The sequence below is a fragment of the Dicentrarchus labrax genome, unplaced genomic scaffold (assembly GCF_905237075.1).
Source record: "Dicentrarchus labrax unplaced genomic scaffold, dlabrax2021, whole genome shotgun sequence".
NCBI lineage: Eukaryota > Metazoa > Chordata > Actinopteri > Moronidae > Dicentrarchus > Dicentrarchus labrax.
This window is the reverse complement of record NW_026136710.1, coordinates 2,180,491-2,196,753: the sequence shown is the minus strand read 5'-3', so window position 1 is coordinate 2,196,753 and position 16,263 is coordinate 2,180,491. Positions and strand designations below refer to the sequence as shown.

At 38.3% G+C, this 16,263-nt stretch overlaps 2 protein-coding genes across 4 annotated transcripts in view; both read left to right on the top strand.

The window, feature by feature from the left end:
- The window catches only part of LOC127370769 (calcium/calmodulin-dependent protein kinase type II subunit beta), a 46,942-nt gene extending 43,918 nt beyond the window's left edge, over positions 1-3,024 (top strand). For all 3 annotated transcript variants that reach the window (XM_051413128.1, XM_051413129.1, XM_051413127.1), the window contains one exon: positions 653-3,024. The gene's annotated coding sequence lies outside the window, so the exon portion shown is untranslated. The remainder of the gene's footprint in view (positions 1-652) is intronic.
- A 4,090-nt stretch (positions 3,025-7,114) lies between these two features.
- The window catches only part of ogdhb (oxoglutarate dehydrogenase b), a 24,764-nt gene continuing 15,615 nt past the window's right edge, over positions 7,115-16,263 (top strand). The window contains exons 1-4 of the mRNA XM_051413121.1: positions 7,115-7,269; positions 8,724-9,116; positions 11,808-11,996; positions 12,791-12,884. Of these exons, the coding sequence (XP_051269081.1) occupies positions 8,883-9,116; positions 11,808-11,996; positions 12,791-12,884 (517 nt within the window). The 5' untranslated portion in view covers positions 7,115-7,269; positions 8,724-8,882. The remainder of the gene's footprint in view (positions 7,270-8,723; positions 9,117-11,807; positions 11,997-12,790; positions 12,885-16,263) is intronic.

The following is a 16,263-nucleotide window of genomic DNA, read 5'->3' as shown; positions in this document are numbered from 1 at the left end:
TTTCAGAAATATATGTAAAGCTGCGGCCAAGAGAATAAAAAAAAAAACCACGTTGACCACTACACATACTGAACACCGAGTTTTATTATATATAATTATTGTTTTTATTATTAAGGAGCAGGAGCTGTAAGAAAAACAACAACATGCATTCTGTCCATGTACAAATTAACTATTAGTTGTCATTATTTACAATCCATATGTTGACAGCATCCAATTAAAACATATAGTATAGTACAGACAGATATTGGGAAGAACTGTTAGATAAGATAAGAAATATCACCAGGTAGAGGAAAAGTTATTATTAATTACTTATTAAACGCTAATACAACATATTGGGCTGCAAATTACACATAAAAATATTTGTTTGGTCCTTAATGATTTTTTCTTTTTTACTAAAGTATGAAATTTAACAACAACACTCCTTCGTCCCCTCGTCTTTAAAGAACTTTGTAAACTCTTATTCTTCTGGTTTTATTTTTGTTTGTCTGCACGGCCTCCGGCAGTAACAGCTCAGCAATACACATCTGACTTTTCAAGGATTTTAATGTGGAATATATACTTTTATCAGACACACACATGTTGTTCCGAGCTGAATCTTTGTGTTTGCTTTTAATGAGAGGTTGTTTAACTGTTTGTCTCCTCGCTGCTGCAGGAATATGAGACGGACGAGGAGGCAGAGAGGAGCAGAGGAGGAATAACCTGAGAGAGCGTATCAGCTGAGAGAGAGGCGGAGGTGGATGGAGGCCGGCTTCAGGGAGTCTGAAGAGTCTGATGCGTTTTTGAGGATTGTGGTCGTCGTCCTGCGCTCTCCACACCCACCTCGCTCTTCTCTCGCTCTCTCTCTCTCTCTCTCTCTCTTCTCTCTCTCTCTCTCTCTACAACCTCAACCACAGACTGTAACGCCGACGCTCCCATCGCCAAAACCTACGCTACAGCAGAGGGCACATCAGCCAAAAAAAAAAAAAAGAAGGAAACTCTTACAGCCCGGCGTCCTGTCTCCGGTCGGCCTCTGGCGGCGGCGGCTGCTCTCCTGTTGCAGAATCCCCCTTTTACTCCTCTGACGTCCAGTTATTGTTCCTTCCTTCTAGTATTATTATGGCTGCAGTCTGTTGTTGTGCTCTTTCAACTGTACAGTATATTTATTAGCCCTTTTAAAACCTTTTACCCTTGTTGGTTGTTTTTTTTTAACGACGAGCATGACTCTGTCCCCGTGTTCTGATTCCCTGTGGCTGTTTATTTCTGCACGACTAACGGCTGCATAACAGTTCCAGTCTCACAGAGAGAGTGACACCGACTGGTGGGTGTGTTTAATGATCCCTTCTGTGTGGTTTGCTCAGTTGAACTTTCTTTCTCTGGAGTGTAGTTGATCCCCCTGACCCCCTGACCCCTGACCCCCGGCCCCTTCCTCTCTGAGCCATGCAGCATGCTAAACTATTACTGTGGTTCTTAATTGAGTCTCTGTGTACTGAACATTGCAAGTTAACTACTGAAATTATGACAATGGTTGAGATTTTAGTGTCGCGCCGTTTATGTAAATCTCCAGTTTTCATCGTGGTGACTTAACGACATTTTATGCTGTAGATGGTATTTAATTGCATGATATTCCGAGTTAATAACATTGGTAAGTTGGGTGTTTATCGTGCATTTTGTTGATTTCTCTCTTTTTGGACTGAGCTGTTGGTGAGCTATAATCTATCGCCTCTATTTTCTGGGCTTTGTAAGTGCATAAACTATTTTTGTGTTAATATGATAGTGTAATATGTGAGGATACTGGCGAGGATCGTGACAGAAAATTGCCTTTTTAAAGAAACTGCTGTATCCAGATCAGTTTGAAAATGGCTCTGCACTGAATCAAAGACAAAGGAGCTATTTCATCTTTTATTTGTTAGAGTCGACCAGACTGAAGAAAATGTCACATCAGGGTCTTAATTTAGATTAGTTTTATTATGAAAAAGCAGCTTTTTACTTCACAAATGTACTATTTTAAATAGCTAAACAAGGCACTGGTGACGTATAACCAGGAACAATTACACCAAAAATAAAGTTTATGGTTCAGTTTAAAGTATCAAAGACAAAACCCAAGAAGCTAATTCATCTTTTGTTAACCAGACTGAAGAAAATGTCACATTAGGGTCTTAATTTAGCCTAGTTTTATTTTGAAAATGCAGCATTTTCAAGAAAAAGACCCAAATATACGATTTAAACAGCTGAACAAGGCCCTGTTGATATAGTCTGTGACCTTTATGCCCCCAACCATCAGTAGAAAAACCAGCCTTGTTTTCAGCTTTGTGATAATGAACCAACTTCTCCTCAAGAGGGCACCGACATCCAACAACAGAGACTGAACGTGTGACTGAAACTCAGAGTTCACCATAAAGATCTGAGCAGTTGGACCCCCGAGAGGAAGATTTTCAGTTACTTCCTCTCAAACTGCCTTTACGGTATTTTTCACGGTTGCTTTGGCTCAACAGAGAATTAAAAGTTATTACACAAAATGCTTTAACTCAATATTCTGTCCTCAAAAACTCACAAAACGGACATATTAGAGCTTTAAAAGATCATTTTCACGTCACTTTTTAAACATAAATACCAAACATTCATCTATTTTCTATGATTGTAAACTGGACATCTTTGGATTGTTTTAATTTTAGTTGGACAAAATTGTTATTTTCCATAAAAGCTCAACAATCAGTTGATTAATCAAGAAAACCATCAGCAGATTGATAATGATGATTAAAATAATCATTAGCTAATACATAATGTATCAAAGTTCATCAGAGCGTTATGTTCAATTTAATCAAATTAAGCTTTTTCATAAAGTCTTTATATTATAAAACAGCGACGTCATTTCATCATAACAACCAGAAATTAAAGCAACGTACTCAGAAGTGAATATTTAAAATGATCTTTTGGTGTTTTTTATTCATCAAACACTGTAAATACAGATAATATAGTCTCGACTCATTAAATCCTACATTTATACCAGGTCATATCGAGTTTCTGTTTGACCACAAAGTTTGCTGACATTAGAAATCTAATTTATAATCTATTTCATAAAGTAAACTACAGAAAATGCTGGAAAACATTATAACGTCTGTCTAAGTTAAACACTTCTATTCGTCCCTTCAGCTCGTAACATCTGTTTGCTTTGTCCTCCGGTCGATTCAGTAGCAAACGATCCAGGTTAAAGGTTCCTTAAGCGAAGGATTTAAATGTATTTTTTACTTCTAATGAAACTTTCCTTGATAGTCGCAGTAGCAGTCTTTGTACATTTCCTGTTCTTTGTGGCTCTTTCCATCCTTCCTGCTTTCTCTTCACAACCACTGGAACACCTGGTCACCCTCCCTTACCTACAGTATCACAATATATTGATTATATGTTATCTTATATTGAATCTTAATCCACTGTATTGTGTATCATATCACCAGATTCTTACCAATACTTTGTTTTGCGTTGCTCCTCGTCTGGTAATGACGTTAAAATAAGGAGAAATGGAGTCAAACTGAGCCAAAGCAATCGTACAAACACTGCAGATATAAGTCTTATTGATTATGGAGCCTGTGTTTGAGTCACATTAACAAACAGTGGGTGAATTACTATAAGACAGGCGCTCTGCAAGACTCTCTGTGGTGCTTCTCTTTATTTATTTGACTGTTTGAAGCTCTCAGACAGGGGCCACAGTTCAACCCTTAGTATCAGTGCTTTAATAGGATTACTGCTCCCTTTAGATTAATAATCAATCCTTATTCCATTAATCAGCGTTCGCTCGCGTTCCTGAACAGCCTCAGAAGATCCTCAAGGTTTATTCTCCTCGGTTCAGATCAGGAGACGACTGTATGTAAAGTGTTTCTTTTTTAAATTGATTATACTGCTGCTGCTGATGATGATGATGATGATGATGATGATGATGATGATGATGATGATGATTCCTCTGGTGTGCATTCCGAGTCTTATCAATATTAAAATGTGATCAGATGTAATCAGTGTGTGAACCAATAAAACGACAATGCAGAGAGCCACTTTACTCCTCTCGTTGTTATCTCCCAGGACAGAGTGTGTGTGTGTGTGTGTGTGTGTGTGTGTGTGTGTGTGTGTGTGTGTGTGTGTGTGTGTGTGTGTGTGTGTGTGTGTGTGTCAGGGATCAATAAAAGGGAATCAGTGGGTGTTGATAACACAGGTGGTAAACAGGAACAGTGGTGGAAAGGGACGGAACTGATCGATGAACTCAGTGACTGCAGGAAGTTTGTGTTAAAACAAGAGATTTTAATGAATTTTGAGCAGATTATTTCCTGATAATATTGATCAGAGATCAGTTTTTCTGATATTTTTGGGAACTTTTTAAAGAATTTTCTGTCTCTATTATATATATTTTATAATATTCAACAATCATACAACTTTAATTGGCTTCTTTTTTTTTGACAGATTCAGTGTTTTTATTCTTCCTGACTCTTCTAGTGCAGCTTGTGTTCAGGTCATCAAAGTTTAGATATTAAATAATTAATAATATTAATGATACACAGTGTTGAAACAGTTTACATTGAAACACAAACTTCTAGTAAAAGTTTAAGAAACATTATTGATTAAGCACTTTTTACCAAAGTATTTTATTTTCACAATACAAATAAAAAAAAAATCTAAATTAAGTAATAAAATTATTAAAGATTGATCTATTTAAAAGGTTTCGATGTAATCAGTTTGTTTTTTTTGGTGTGTAAAAACAGTACATTCATTGAATTATACAATACGCGAGCAGTGTTCAGTTAGTTGCAATCTGGAACCGCTAGATGCCAATAAATCCTTCATACTTGGTTCTTTTAAAAGCCCCCAAAAAAGCTCCGGTACCTGAGAGAAAAAGTCAGATACAAATATTTGTACCAGAACTTCTTTCCACCTCAAAACCAGTGGACTAAACTGTATATAAAGTAGTTTAAACGAGCTCCACCTGGATGCATCAGTATTAATGTAATTTATAATATTAGTTTTACTGCAGAATGTTTACTTTTTATTACAGATACTTTAAATCCATTTAGCTTAAAATACCTTTACTTCAGTTACTTGTAATGTAATATTTATACATTATTGTACTTTAACCGAGGGTCTGATGTGACGTCGATGCGGTCCGGTTGTGAAGTTCATTAACAGGCTGTTTATATAATCAGTGTCGGGACAAAGGTTGATGTTTATTGCTCCGTTCGGGGGCAGTGGAGAACATCTGGCTCAGAACCAGAACATATAAACGTTTACAGTACAAAGGTCTGCTTTACACTCGTAAAGTATTATTTTAACTCTGAGCTCTATGGATCTAGAAACTATATTCAGATGAAGAGGTGCTCACTAAAACAGTTTCCTATCATTAAATAAACTCATTAAGTGACATATTTTATGGATGTTTTATAACATATTATAAAACTGTACGATTAACACAAACAGTGGACTCAGTAACTGCAGGAATTCTGTATAAAACCAGTGATTTGATGAATTTTGAGCAGATTATTTCCTGTTAAAGGAACTTTTTATACAATTTTCGGTCTGTATTGTTGTATTTTTTATAACATTTAACAATCAAACAGACTTAATAGGTTTCTTTTTTTTGACAGATTCAGTGTTTTATTGTCCCTGATAGATACAGACCAACTTCTAGCACACCTTAAAATCAGGAAGACCTTGCAACCCCATCACTTATATATTAATATATTATTATATATGTGTACATTTGACATGTTTTACATTATCTATAAGAGACCACAGACGTCTCAGAGCACAAGTAGAACAAAGAGCTAACAGGCTAACGATATCTTTCCTTCCTCTTACACTAAAAGTCACCTCAATGTCGACTGTCCTACTCCTAAAGTGACCCTGTAGGTGACCTCTGACCCCAATTCTGAATATTTCTGCACCAATATAATGACCTCATTATCCCCTAAACTCCTTGTAGTACATTTAAGTAACATTTGAATATTGAATATGAGTTAATGTAAATGCTCTCTCTATCTCTCGGTCTGTGTTTAGTATCACAAAGAGCTCATTAACATCAGCAGTGGAGTTGTTTCTCACCAGAACAGAAACTACATTAACACACATTAACATTACAGTAAGTGGCAGCAGGACACGGATACGGTGGCCTCTCTGGGAACAAATTCATCCAAATAAACTACAAGCTATAAAAACTCAGAGTTATAAAGATATATTCCATTCAAGTAATTCATATTGTAAATCACTGGATGAGACTTTATGATGGAAAATTATATGACTTTCACTTTATACTGATGTGTGCAAGGCTACATTTTCATAATGAATGCTTAACAAAACATTTTAACAAAAAGTTAAAACATTTCATACTTTCACACAGTGACTTACATTATATTTGTTTTTATTATTCATTTTTATCATATTAATTATTTTGCATTTACAAGTTATTAATATTACTTTATCAACAGTTATATGAAGTATCTATAACTGCATTGGCAGCTGGAGTTTGCTGTATTTTTACTTCATTATAATCATAATAAATACAATTAATAAAATAAATAAATTATATAAGATTTATTAGCTCCACTGTCAAGCTATTTATTGTCGTACTTATTTTGTTTACTTTAAATGATCTGTTCTTTTATGTTTTATTTTGTAAAATATTTTGATCTGCATTTAGTGTATGAAAGGTTCTTTATAACACAAGTTTATATTATTATTTTTATTATTATTATTATTATTATTATTATTATTATTATAAATAAGTAATAAACCACATTTAATGTTTTATCGAATATAACATACAATGTCAAATATTAAGTTATACATTTGTGTCAACCAACCAAAAACATAGTTGTTGACAATACATAAACAAACACATAAACAATAACAATAACTTATCTCTGCATTACAGTGAGGTAAAAACCGTTAATTAATTTATAATAATATATCATTTATAATAATTATTTTAATATTCTGCTTAGAAATGCTGAACAGAGGAAGTTATTAAAATAAAGTTGAACCCTCTTTAAAAGTTTTATAAAAAAAAATAAATAAAAAAAAATAAGTTTATCTTTCTGATGCAACCGCACCGTTGTGACGTCACCGCAGGCGTGACGCGGATCAGCACCAGGGCGATTAGACAGTGCCCGAGCGCGCGACTCAGCTCTCCCGCCGCCGCTGCAGTCCGCGTCCAGCTCGCGCTCCGTCAGCACGGGAACAGTGCTGAGTTTGCTCCTCGCTCACCGCACGAGAGGCTCTGGAAGGAAGCAGCGCGAGCGTCTGCAGTGGGAAAAACAGGTAACGAACAATTAAAAGTTCAGAGCTAAAAAGTGTTAGCTTAGCGGTTAGCAAACGGTGGCAGTTTAACTTGCGCGAGACGCTGCGGTTTAAAACAAACAAACAGTTTGTGTGCGCTCGAGCGCGGAGCCGTTGGTGTGTGTGTGTGTGTGTGTGTGTGTGTGTGTGTTTGTTATGTTGTGGGGACATTGATACGTTCACAGGTTGAGTGCCCCCATTAACGTTTATATGTCACGGTTCAGGCTGAAGGTGTAACGGTTACGGTTAGTTTAAGGGTTTAATCAATCAATCAATCAATCAAACTTTATTGCTTTCGTACCGTTCATACAGTTCAGCGCAGTTCAAAGTGCTTCGCAGACGATTGATAAGACAGAATGGAGTAAACATTAAATAAAGTCGATCGTAAAAATAGAATAAAAGGATAAAAATAACACAATAAAAATCGACTTTACAGGTACCAAAATAAAGTAGTAACGTTAAAGTATAGTATTTAATAAAAGCTATACTGAAAACTACATGAAATAAAAGAAGAAAGCAGGCAGATATAAAGAAATTAAAGCAATAAGAAAGATAAAATGTGTATATAATGTATACTAAATGTACATAACTTTTATTTAGTCTCCAGAGAATGATGCACTAAATGAAATAATGATGGGAACAGCTTTGTGTGTTGTTATTGGGGGTTGGATATAGACTGGGGGGGTACATATGGGATCGGGGTGTACTGTACCCAGATTTTATGGTTATGAGCTATATTTAGGATGTACAGCAGCCACTGTACTGTACTGGTTTATCACCTGATCTGGACATACTGAGAACTAAGACAAGCACAAAGGGTCATTTGTAATCATTAAAGAATAAGTCTGGAGATGGTCTATATATTGTATAAACAAGTATGGTGACGTTGGTTCCTTCATTACAGTAACAGCCGTGTTTACCGGTGACATACGGGATGCTCTCCATACGACCGGATGAACTGGTAAACCGGTTTTAATTTCCTGTGTGATGGTAATTATTCATATAGCGACATACCATTACATAACAGGAGCAACTGCTGGGACCCGTTTGTGTCTTGTGCAATAAAACATCAGAGAAATATCTCTTTAAATGCTTAAATACTGTAAGTTAGTTTATAGTGTTTGTGTAACTTTTATAAAGTTTTACTACGTTGCAGTTTGCACAATAAAAACAGATTATATTGTATGTATATGTACATTTCCCAGTGCTGGTTAAAAACTACAATTCCCAGCTGTTTCAGGAAATAACTGGGACTTCTTTAGACATTAAAGTTGATATTAGTGACCTGTTTTTAAATATTTACGTCTTAAGGAGGAACCAGGGGGCTTGTAGCTGAGTGCCACAGGCTGCAGGGTATTTAGAGCTGTCTATCACATTGTTGGTTTGGATTTATTGCACTGATGTTTGTTTCTGATGGACAATATTTGCCTTTACAGTCAGCAGGATCCACTGTACGGCCAGCAGGAGAGACGGAGCTGTGGAGCAGCGAGAGGAGCGACCACCGAGGAGCCTGGAGGGTCTTTTTTGACCGGGATCGTGCGTTTTCCCTCCAGGACGTGAAGGAAGGAGCGAGGAGCTGTGGCTGATCTGCAGCCATGCACCGCTTAAGGACTACAGTTGCGAGGCTTCGGCCTTTAACGGCTGCGCAGACGGCCCCGGGCCCGTCGCAGCCCAGACTGCTGCCGGCAGAAGGGGGCTTAAGGACGTTTCAGCCCGCGAGGCGCCTGAACACATCTGTGGCTGCTGAGCCCTTCCTCAACGGCACCAGCTCTAACTATGTGGAGGAGATGTACTACGCGTGGCTGGAGAATCCCAGGAATGTGCACAAGGTATGGTACATCACCTGGTGCAACATGTCTGCTTGAAAACCAATGAATGTTCAGTCCTGTCCTTTTTACCCTGGGTCACCTGAAAAGATAAATAATGAGTCCTCAGTGCTACCTGTTCCTCACTGTAGTAGGGTAAAGGTACAAATAGAGGCTATCAGTGCTGTGTGTGTTTGGATAGTAGAGCGTGACTGACGGTAAACACTGTCAATGTTCTCTGAAACGCAGTCGCACAAGTTGTTTCACAATAAAAGACGTTTAACACAGGAGTTTAAAATGTGTTGTATAAAAGTAAAAGAAGCCTTGTTAGCTTCTAAGTGGCCAAACTGACTACTGCCTGTCAGGCACATTTAAGGCTACTAAACGGTTGAAGATTAAGGGTTGGGCGATCCAGCCGACCACTGTCAGTCCAACAACTGGCGAGTTATCGACGTGCAACAAGCTCTAATAACTTTAAACTAGAAAATAAACTCACCAAATGTCAAGAAAGGAACATTAAACAGATAAATACGACCGTACAGCTTCTGAATTCAAGTTTCTTTCTTTTACAGAAACTAAATAAAACTCACCAAACCATCTTTATTAGTCCTCACGCTGTCCCAACTCTGCTGTCTAACTAACTAACAGCGTTAGATGTAAAAATATTGTGACTCTACTCGCTGTCGCTGCCTCTCTGATGCCCTCTGACCTCCTCTACTCGTCTCCTGTCCCGGGGCTGTCCTTGGCGAGTCTTGTTTGGAGCCTCAGTGAATCACCTTGTACCTGTATTTCCTGTCGTCAAACTAGTCGAAATAAACTCTCAATTTGCCGCAGTTAGATGTGAAAATCCAGCTGTTCTCTCATTCTGAGGCAGACCTTTAAATTAACTGAATAAAATGACAAAAATCGCCCAAAAAACAACAGATAGGCGATATATTCGTCCAATCACCCAATCCTTAATATGACTCTGGATGTAGCCTCTCTCCAGTGGCTCCCTGTGGCTTTGACTAACATTATATGGACATAAAAGTATTTTTTTAATAACGTTTTCCTTTTATCATATCAAACTAGATCCCTTAAAACAGTTGGAGCCATCATAAGGAGTGTCAGGAGTGGGAATCACAACACTTTACAGCACAAAGTCACTACTGTAAATGCTCTAAAGGGAACAAATCAGGTTTCTACCCACAATTAGAAACAGCCAGAAGATGACTGAAATCACTGACTCCAGTCAGAAATGACCTAATTCTTTAAACAGTCAAAACAACACTGAATAGCTCTTTTGAATTCAGCCTCATAATTTAGACCAGCATTGACAAACAAACCTTAAAAACTGGTGCCAGGTCACTTATCTGGAACTTTAAACTTTGCTTTTGGTGGGCCAAGTAGAACAATGTCAGATTTACAATCAATAAGCTGATAAACATCATTAAAAGGATTAACCTGGAACACACACAAGCTTTCACACAGTGAAACCAAACAAACAGCGTGTGTGTGGAAGGTGTGGATGTTGTTTTAGTGTTAATGTTGTGGTAAAAATGTTGTGTCACTCTACCTGTAAGCTGATTTCTGTCTACCGAGGCGGATGTGAAGAAGCTTCTTTTTCCTTTGATCTTAAAATCCTCTCACAGCAGTAAGCCACTTACTCTCCTCTCTGGTTAGAAACTTAAACATGTGCGTGTGTGTGCGTATTTAGCCACGACAAAGTCAGTCGGTTCTCATTCTCTCAATATCTCATCAGCTGTTAGATCAATTGCCGTTGCCCGTAGAGTATCAATTCTAATCACGCCTCTCTCTCTCTCTATTCACCACCATAGTAATGGTAAGAATACACTTAATAATACTACAGTATACTTTATATATATGTTAGTGCTGCCCCCTAATTAGTCGCTGAGGGGACTCTTTGTCGACCCACTTTAATAATCTGGACAGAGAGGTTTGTTTACACTGGTAGCATAGCATAGCTAGCACAGGAGAATGAGCACCAGAACCGGCCATGATATATATATATACTGTATATATATATATATATAAAAGTATACAATTCGTGCAGCACAGACAATAACCAACCTGCACACACACACACACACACACACACACACACACACACACGTCATCAGTGGGGAAACTGAATCACAGGTGAATAAAAATCATGTTTTTTTGGGCGTCTTTATGAAACATATTGCTGACATACTGAAAGCCAACAGAGCAGACACATCCCTGGAGAGAGAAACAGAAAGAGGTGGGCTGGCAAACTGCTGTGTGTGTGTGTGTGTGTGTGTGTGTGTGTGGAAGGTGTGTGTGAGCACATTAAAGTAGTTTGTGAGTAACCTTAAAAATAAGATGGTGAAATAAGATGAACCCTCATCTTCAGTCGCTCTTCTTATCAAAACACAGCAAACATCTGTCCTGAGATTTAGAGAATTGTTGTTTTAAAATTAAAGAAAGTTTGTTGATCAGTGTTTCCCAAAGTCTTCAAATGTCTTGTTTGTCCACAACCCAAAGATATTCAGTTTACTGTCACTGAGGACTAAATAAAGCAGGAAGTATTCACATTGGAGAAGCTGAAATCAGAGAATTTGGAGAGAAAGCGATGAATTGATTATTAAAATAGTTTGCACCTTTATACGTAACAGTATATAATCTATAACTAAATATTTAAACATGTTGAGTAATGTATCTCCTGTCTTCCTCTTTCTCCTTTCTCCCTTGCAGTCCTGGGATATATTTTTCCGTAACGCCAACGCTGGAGCGCCGCCCGGTGCGGCCTACCAGAGCCCTCCGCCCCTCAGCGGGTCCTCTCAGGGACTGGCCAGTGTCCAGGCCCGGGTGGCGGCTCAGCCCAACGTGGAGAAGCTGGTGGAGGATCATCTAGCGGTACAATCACTCATACGAGCGTACCAGGTAAACTGCACACACCTGAGCTAATGATAAGAAATGATAAAGAACAAACAGCAGACCGACAATGTCTAGACTGTAATTATGGTTTATTTTACAAATAATCCATTAAATTCAGATTAGGGGACATTTTAGGGGATCAAAAATAAAAATGTTATGCCCTTGTTTAATATACTACTAGTTTTACTTTTTCATTCCTCTTCATACTTTAGTTTTCAGCCTCATTTGACTGTTTACTGACCTGCAGTCGTATCACAGCTGCGTTGAAGGGAAACTGATAGAGGTGGCGGTAGACTCACATATTCTGCAAGCTAAAATCACTGTTTTTGTTAATGGAGTCTGGTGGATTGACAGTTTCTGGGTAAACACAAAGCATCTTACTCTTTAACAAAAAGGTCTATCTCCTTATAATCATAATAATAACAAAAACAAACACTTTTAGTGGACGTGCATTGACGGTGTGCAGTTGCCCCGAGGATAACATTGCAGCCATCGCTCAGCACTCGACCAAATTCAACACTTGTTGTCCCCATTAATCACTTAAACACAAAAACATGTAAAAACAAAGTCAAGGTTTCATCTTAAGTGCAGCACAACCGATTCTTTGTCCAGCAGTTCATCCTTTTTTAGCAGTTTCTGTGCGACCTTTCACCCATATCTGTGTCTGGGAGTCTCGCTAACGCGTGTGGACGAGTTAGGAAATGTTACAGGAAGTGGTCAGCAGTTTATAACGGACAGACTGGGTTGACAAATGCTGACCTGTTGCACACACATGTACTGAGCTGTTGCCCTGTGTGTAGGTAAGAGGGCATCACATAGCCAAGCTGGACCCTCTTGACATCAGCTGTGTGGACTTTGACGATGCCCCGTGTACCGTTGGTTTCCAGAACGTTGGTGAGAAATATGAACCTGTTTACACGTTTACTAATGTCTTCCTCTCTTTCCCTGTCCTTCCTTCTCCCTGGTATTTTGTTTTTCCTTAAACAACCTTTCATTGGGTGTCACCTTTCTTTCCACCCTGCTGTTTTTACCTCCTTCTTTTATTTTCTTTGCCCATTGAACACACTCATAAACTCCCACACTCTTTATCCTGAGTGGTCTTCCCCTCCACCGTCGGCCTCCAACCTCCCTTTCTTTCCCTCCACCCACCCACCTTTACTCCGCCTCGCATTGGAATAAACCGTAGGTCCGGGGTCACCACGTGGCTCAGCTGGATCCTCTGGGCATCATGGCTGCTGACCTGCAGCCCTCGCCTTCTGATATCATCACTGCCCACAATAAACTGGGTGAGGAGAGCGAGCAGCCGATAAAGGAGACGTTATGTGCTAGAGCAGTGTTTATACACCGTGTTCCACCTCCAAAACTATAAGGCTCTCCAACAGGGTTCCTGGAAAAACCTGGAAAACCTGAAGATTTAGAGATAGATTAAATATTACTTACAAATATTGTTGTCCTGGCAACTTTAAATTGTATTTTATCCTTTGCTGTGGCCAATTTAATGTCACGGTTAGAGCAAAACTGCAGTCAGTACACGTTTGTGTTTGTTCTGAGCCAATGTTTAAACAGAAGACTTTCTCTATTATTATAATAAAATATTGGTTTGTTAATGATACACTAACTTTAATAACTGCAGATATTATTGCTTCTTAGAAAGAGTCGGCCACTCTGACTTTCTAAGAAGCTGTGGATTGGATGAATTCAAGAGTTAGCTTAAAGACAGAGCAAGCTATGCTTCACACAATTTATCAATAAAGCCATTAGGTTCAAGGTGTACAGTGTTTGTAATGCCTTATTACAAACTTGTGCCTTTTTAACATCATTTTATTTATTTTAATTAAACTGCATTTGACCAGTTCTTTTTATTCTTTGATGTCTTTAATGTTGTTCTTATCAACACTTTCTGAGGCAACAAGATAAGCCGATGTGCTTTATGGTTGTTAGTTCGAGGGCTGTGGTTGTAGATAGATGGAGAAATTCAGATCATGCTGCCGTTTGCATTTAGATCAAAGGTACATCCGGTTATTATAAGCACTTCTTTTTCACACACACGAGGAGTTTTATAAAGAACGAATACTAAACTGTACTTCTACTCTTTAGTATATCTTTGAGCCAGTAATCTACTTCTTACTTCAGTACATTTGAGTTTATAACTTCATTAAAATGTGTCTGCTAGCACACGTAGCTCCTCTGCTGCAGATGCCAAGTTGCTCCATGGGAGAATAATAAGTACCGCTTGTCTTTTGCCGAACAATCTGATGATGATGGAGCAAAAACCCAGAACAATTCAATTCAATTCAATTCAATTTTATTTGTATAGCGCCAATTCATAACAGAAGTTATCTCAGGACACTTTTCAAATAGAGCAGGTCTAGACCGAACTCTTTAAAACATTAATTACAGAGACCCAACAGTACCACCATGAGCAAGACCTTGGAGACAAGGGCAAGGAAAACACTGCCTGTTAAAAGGCAGAAACCTAGGACAGATCCTCCGGCTCTAGGTGGGTGGTCGTCTGTCTCGACCAGTTGGGGTGAGAGAGAGAGAGAGAGAGAAAGAAGAGAGAGAGAGAGAGAGAGAGAGAGAAGACAGACAGACAGACAACAGAAGAGAGACAGACAGACAGACAGACAGGTGCACAGCAACAACAGTATTGGCAATGGCAATCTAGCAGGACCATGACAGGAGGCTCCACCAGGATCGATAAGAACCTGCGAGACAAGAAAGCACAAGAACTCCGGGGAAGAAGTGAAGTTAGTAACATGCATTAATGGAACATGAATGAGTGCAGAAAGAGAGAGAAAGGGAGGAGCTCAGTGCACCATGGGAAATCCCGATAGTCTAGGCCTATAGCAGCATAACGAGGAGGATGGTTCAGGACTCACCTGATCCAGCCCTAACTATAAGCTTTATCAAAGAGGCAATGTCTTAAGCCTACTCTTGAATGTGGTGAGGGTGTCTGCCTCCCGAACCACAACTGGAAGCTGGTTCCACAGGAGAGGAGCTTGGTAACTGAAGGCTCTGGCTCCTGTTCTACTTTTGTTCTGAATTAATTGGAGCGTTTTTATGGACTGGCGACAATCCCTGCCCACTTTCTATACCAAAATGTAAAAAGTAACTCAGCCCAAAGTGCTTCACAACAGCACATAAAAACAGAAATAAAACAACAATAAATACAGTTGCAATAGAATATATAATAGACACAATAAAAGGCGAAAGTCGATATAAAAATAAACACCAGTGAGACAAATAATCTAAAAACCAATGATTAAAACTTAAAAACTACGTCTGTAACATTACTACTAATTAAAAGCCAGATTAAAAAGACTAAATTTCCAATAAAAAAACACCTTGCCATCCTCAGAGGCAGTGATTTCCAACAGGTTAGGGGCATAAAGACTAAACTCACTGGTTTTATTAGACACATAAGGAACATTTAGAAGATTGGAGGTTTCTCAAACGGTAATTTCCCGTAATTTTTATGAAGGTATGGTAGGTATAGAAAATGCCCCTCTCAGTCTTCATTCATGCCACAATAAGTCACATTTGGTTTTGCATGTGTGTGTATCCTGTTGATGTTATCAGTACACACTGTATAGTAAGTTATAGTTTCTGAGGAAGCAAGATAAGACAGCTCACTTTATGGTTGCTAACACACACCCCCGTTCTCCCTTCCTATACCTGTCCTTTAACACGTCTGGGAAGCAATCCGCCATTATTAATTAATATAGTGTTTATTGGCTGACTTTAGTTTGACTGGGAATTCAGTCCAGGGCTGCATGATGTGGTAGAAAAGTCATATTGAGATTATTTTGACAGATATTGTGATATAATTCAGATAATCTTTGCATCACGTTCACTAAAAAAAGCTAAAAACATGATGATGTGACATTTGTTGGGGGTTTTCTTACATTTGTAGAACAATATTTCTCTTCTACGACAGAGTATTAGGGCCAGACTTGTCGGGAAATTACGAGAATAAAGTCGTAATATTAGGTCTATGAGAATAAAGTCGTAATATTGCTAGAATAAAGTCGTAACATTGTGAGAATAAAGTCGTAATATTGCTAGAATAAAGTCGTAATATTGTAGAATAAAGTCGTAATATTACAAGAATAAAGTTGTAATATTACGAGAATAAAGTCGTAACATTGTGAGAATAAAGTCAAAATAATACGAAAATAAAGTCAAAATAATACGAGAATAAAGTCGTAATTTTATGAGAACTTTCATTTGGCTCAGCCAGCAAAAGTGTTTAACAATGAAATGATCACTA